General features: G+C 36.8%; 1 protein-coding gene across 1 annotated transcript; it reads right to left on the bottom strand.

Annotated features, from left to right (window-relative positions):
* Positions 1-1,398: 1,398 nt before the first annotated feature.
* On the bottom strand, positions 1,399-2,739 carry LOC130455065 (transforming protein RhoA-like). Its single transcript, XM_056802708.1, has one exon. It carries the CDS (start codon positions 2,599-2,601, stop codon positions 2,020-2,022), a length of 582 nt encoding a protein of 193 aa, XP_056658686.1. The 5' UTR covers positions 2,602-2,739; the 3' UTR covers positions 1,399-2,019.
* Positions 2,740-5,670: the final 2,931 nt, after the last annotated feature.

Genomic DNA, 5,670 nt, shown 5'->3' with positions numbered 1-5,670 from the left:
TTTGATTTAGCAATTAAGAGGTTGTTTGGCAACCTTGGAGAGAACAGTTTAAGTAAGGGGGTAAGGCTGGAAGCCAGATTGCAAAAGCTTGAGAAATGAGTGGGAGGTGAGGAAATGTGGGTAGTGAATGTAGGTGTCCTTTTCTAAAATTTTGGCTGTGAAAGGCAGAATATATTTTAAGAAAGTTGAAAGGATACCAGAATAAATCACAGTTTTTGTGGATTGAAGGAGAGGGCAGTGCTGGTATCTATTCCCTGGTGGCAGACAGGGAGACAATTGAAAGGGAAAGTTTAGATTAGACAAACAAGAAGCTAGAAAAGTAAATGATATGTTTAGAAATAAGCTGAAGCTTTTGGTTAATTATGGGGTACATAATTTGAAAAGAACATGCAGACTCTCAGGATTGAATCAGAGGTCAGTTGTTTTAATCCATATCTGGCCAAAACCTTTTTCTAAAATATTACTAACAAATGAAACCTTCACTTGAGGGCAAAACAATTGATTCTCAAAGTAGTCAATAATAGATTTGGAGGGATTTTAGATTCAAGTAATGATAATAAAATAGATAGAAAATGGTACCTATACTGTATTCACTTTAAAATCTTAAAATTCTAGGCTAGCAAAGAGGATAAGATTATTATAGTATTTAAACATATGATAGTCTAAAAATTAAAAAAAAATAACCAGTAATTCCTAGGTTTCACATAAGGAAGGGCATGAGGAAATAATGGACTTTAACTGAAACATGAGGGATATGTGTTTATATATATATATATATATATATATATATATATATGTCCATGTATAAAGTTTAAGGAAGGATTTTGTTTTCTTTTGTTTTTTGTTTTCTTTTGTTTTGTTTTGTTTTTTTAGAAAACTGCCTTTATTCTCTATTAGTAGTTGGAAAAAAATTAACTGATACAGAAAAAAGTTTAGTCAACTGGAGAGGAATGAGAAGTTCCAAGGGGGACTTTGGCCACCAACAAAGAGAATAGGTAGCAAGTTCCCCTAGGAGATAAGGGGAGCTACCCACCACTGTAAGAGTAAGAAATAAAGAAACATTGTATATACCAAGATGCTGCAACTTGAGTTCATCCCAATTTCTGAACCATTGCATTGCCTTGAGGGTGGAACCAAATCCCCATTCACTAAGCCCAGCTCCAGGGACAGGGGTGGACACTGGGTTATGTTGTGCAGAAAAGAACTGCTAATGGCTGTCATTCACTGGAGAAACTGACAAAAGGGGATTTTAAATGTTTTTCCATCTGACTTTATGTTCAAATGTACTTTCTTAAAAAAACAAAACAAAACAAAACAAAAAACAAACCCAAAGAGACCTTCTATAGAGATAACAAATATCAGTATTAGGAAATCCAATTATACAAAAAATACTACATCTAAGCTGGGGTAGATATATTTATTTTTTGGTAACATACATTAAGTGGCACTAATTACACAGTAACTCTAAGGTAACTAACATGAAACAACAGAACTGTAGCTTTGCCACAGCTTCATGGGGACTCGCCATCTTTGGCTTATCCCCCTTTCAAACAATTGAATAATACCCCAGAGCTATACCAATAAAAGCCTTGTAAGAAGTCCTGCTCTGAAGTGACTGTATTTATTCCCCAGAGGGCCCTGCAGCTGACAGCAACAGGACGGTTAGTTATAAAAGTAGTTAAAGCCCAATTCACAAAAGTTATCACCTTTTTCTCTTTGTAGAAAGAAGCAAGAATTTAAGAATTCCCTTGAATTAGTGCTAGATGTGCTGGTTGGGAGAATGAGGAAGGTTATTAAGAGTAATGTCAGAGGGACCCTGGTGAGCACAGATGTGTTGGACACAGACTGTCATTAAACAATCATGGTTGGCTTCTAAATACTGGTAGCAAGATGATTTCTGATTTGTAAATCTCTTAAAGTAAATTATAGAATAAATGAAAAAGGCCAGTAATCATACACTAAGATTAATAAACAGCACTTCAAAAATTAACCGAGTGAGGGTTGGGCTTTCCATTGTGTTTATAAGACAAGGCACCGGGATTTTTTCTTTTCACGTCTGGCTTGCAAAGCTGCTCTTGTGGCCATTTCAAAAACCTCCCTCACACCGTCTTTGGTCTTTGCTGAACACTCCATATACCCAAATGCACCAATTCGATTTGCCACATCTTTGCCTTCTTCAGGTTTCACCGGCTCCTGTTTCATCTTGGCCAGTTTCCACCTTGTGTGCTCATCATTTCGAAGATCCTTCTTGTTCCCAACCAGGATAATGGGCACGTTGGGACAGAAATGCTTCACCTCTGGGGTCCACTTCTCTGGGATGTTTTCTAAACTATCAGGACTATCGATGGAAAAACACATAAGTATAACATCAGTATCTGGGTAGGAAAGAGGTCTAAGGCGATCATAATCCTCTTGACCAGCTGTGTCCCACAAAGCCAACTCTACCTGTTTTCCATCCACTTCAATATCTGCTACATAATTTTCAAACACTGTGGGCACATAAACTTCAGGGAACTGGTCTTTGCTAAAGACAATCAGCAAGCATGTCTTCCCACATGCACCGTCACCAACTATAACCAACTTTTTTCGGATGGCGGCCATAGCTCAGGCAGTTCTGGAGTCCCTTTTCGCGGGGCGGGCTGCTCCGCGAGGCGCGCGTTCTAGGACTCAGGCAGTTTCTTCACTGGAAACCCGCGGGCAAGCAGGCGGGGAGCGGGAGCACGGGCGGGCGGTGGCGGCAGCGGCGGCGGCGGCGGCGACTTTTCTTTTGTTTTTGAGGAGAAGGGTCAATGAAAGTTTTTAAATTTAGTTAAGGATTGGTAGCAAGATGGAGCAAAGAAAATAAATAGAATTCTAGATTTGAAATTAAGAGAGACACGAATTTTAATCCTACTCTGGCACATTGTAAGAATGGCCATGGGCAAATTAATATAAGTAAAATTTTCTCTACTTGTAAAATATAAATACTAATATCTAAAATATTTGTTTCAATGGATGTTTGAGGTCTACTTAATTTGCTTCAAAAAGCATTATTTAAGTCATTACTATGTGTTAGTCACTGTGCTAGAAATATAAAGACAAAAAAGAAATAATTTAGTACCTTCAAAGAACTTACAATTAATTAGTGAGAAGCAATATACACACATACAAGTTAAGGCAAAATGTATATAAAGGAGTTGTTTGAAGAAGATATATTTGTGAAATAATTTGTCTTTAGATATTACACAAACAACAACTATGTGTATGTCTGTGGGTATATGTATGTGGTTAGTGGGTCTAGATTTGTGTTTTCATGAATACAGGGAACTAACAATGTGAGAAACTGTCCATTCATCAATAGAGACGGGACATTCATCTATAACTAATAATGTTAAAGAATTGCCTGGTGAACTAACAGGTTAAGTGATTTGTTAATAGACTCAGAGATAAGTCCTCCTGACTAGAAATACAATCTTTTATACAAAACTGCGTCACTGCTGTCAACTATCATCATCAAATATCAGCATCACCTCTGACACTATTGAGTTGAAAAAAAATCTGAGCAAGTCATTTCATCTCTGCAAGCCTCATGCATCTCTAGTTGCATGCACTCTCTAGGACTAAGTCATGTCAAAGATAGGTCATGAATTGTACTGGGTGAGGAAATTCCCCCATTGGCAATTATTTCATTTGCTAACAAAATCAACATTCTTCTACATATCTACATATAGGACGGCTAGGGGGACCAGTGGCTAGAGCATTGGGTCTGGAGTCATGGGGACCTGAATTCAAATGTGACCTCAGATACTCACTAGCACTGTAACTGGGCAAGCCACTGAACCTACTATTATTAGTGGGATTCTCATGGTTTGTGAAATGAAACAAAAATTCTTTAGGTTATTTTTAGCATTATTTATCACCTCATTCACATGACAATGAATTAGATGACTGATTAACAATCCTTTGGATGTTTCTCTAGCAGTACTCTTCCTTCCTTTCATAATGGACCAAACAGGAAAGTGGGGAATTTGGACCCAATGCCTCAGAACCCCCTGAAGATTCATGCATTTGGAATCACTAGTCAAGCATAGTATGGAAAAAATAACTTTCAAATATGAGCCTTTCTGCCAGTAAATGGCTATCCATGGACTAAACAGAGTGAAGCTGTAAGTAAGTAGCTTATGGTTTCATTTTAAAACTCCAGGTGTTGAATTCAGCTGATCTGCATACAAATATTATAGCCAGGAAAATTATGCAGGGATATTCAACAGAGTAAATGAGTCACTTCTATCTCAGTTCTCTCCAGAGATGAATTTGGTACATCATATATTACTTATCCAGAAAACTATTAAGAAACTGACTTTTCAATATATGGATAGAGTTGAATATAGGATACTTCATTTCCCTTGAATATTTTTATACTTGGGAGTGATATAGAGGTACAGATCCAACTACTTTTTTCTTCAGAATTTTTTTTTCTGATTTGGATTTAGACGTTTGGATATTTTATTGTCTAGGCTTTTAAATAAATCACTTGAGAATGATCAGTCAGTTTTCTAATTTTTGGAGGGTACTATTCTAAAAACATTGAAGTTAAAGTAGAACAGTGACATTTTATCCCTTAAATGGATAATTATTGTAGACCAGAAAAACTAAAGCTCTCTTTCCTTACCCTTGATATATCCAGTCCCCTGCCTGAGGATCACCAACTTTTGCTCTACTTTTCTCAAGCTTCATCTCGTTATCTAAAATCATCAATGTTTTTAATTTTTTGCCCAGAAAATTCTAGTTTCCTCCCTTATTGGCCTAAGAGTGAGTGGAACCTAAACCCTGACCCTTGTGGAAAGGACCCCAAATGAGCAAGAGTTTGGTAAACATTTATCAAATCATACTAGCATCTTTTTTCCAGACCCACAAAGATGCATTCCTCCTACTATGACAGGAAGAATCTTGGTGACATCTACATTCGCCTCTCTTCCCTTTCACTTCCACTTTGGAGGAGTTAGTCCCAACCCCAATATGTGTTTGCCTTCTCATCTTAGTGTCCCCCTCTAGTCTCCACTGAAGTTGAATAACCTCACATGAAAAAAACACCTAGTGCTTTCAGTGTCCCCTGACTTATCTGCTTCTACTGTTATTCCTTCAATTCCATTGAGACATTCCAACAATTACATAGTGATATACTAGAAAAGGAAAGACATGGAAATCACTCCAATAAAGCAAATGGTCTTACTTTGGAGGAAGAATTTTTTTTTTTGATAATTGCATATCAATGACATTGGTTTCCCATTTATTTTATTTGATACATTTACAAACATGATCTTAAGAGATCTATAGACTTCATTAAATTGCCTGAGAACTGTTTGTATGGAACAAAAAAGCAAATGATGCAAAAAATATTTTGAATTCTACTTTCAACACCAAGCTTGATGAAAGTTATGTTCAATCTGCCAGTTCTGTTACTGAAAAGATCTAGTATAAAAGAGGCTTTTATAGACTCGGATATTCCTTATTTTTTATAACAAAAGGAGAAGGCTTCTAACATCCTACAAATAATACTGTAAAGTGACATTGGATGCCATTATCTTAACAGACTAAATTGAGACAGTTCCTTTGCATGGGGTGTAAGGAATTTTAGAACTGATCCCCAAAGATTTTAGTGTTGCAGCCCGGAACAATAAAGCTACAGCA

This window comes from Monodelphis domestica, chromosome 6 (genome assembly GCF_027887165.1).
Source record: "Monodelphis domestica isolate mMonDom1 chromosome 6, mMonDom1.pri, whole genome shotgun sequence".
Taxonomy (NCBI): Eukaryota; Metazoa; Chordata; class Mammalia; order Didelphimorphia; family Didelphidae; genus Monodelphis; species Monodelphis domestica.
The sequence above is the reverse complement of the archived record's forward strand: the minus strand, read 5'-3'. Positions and strand labels throughout refer to the sequence as shown.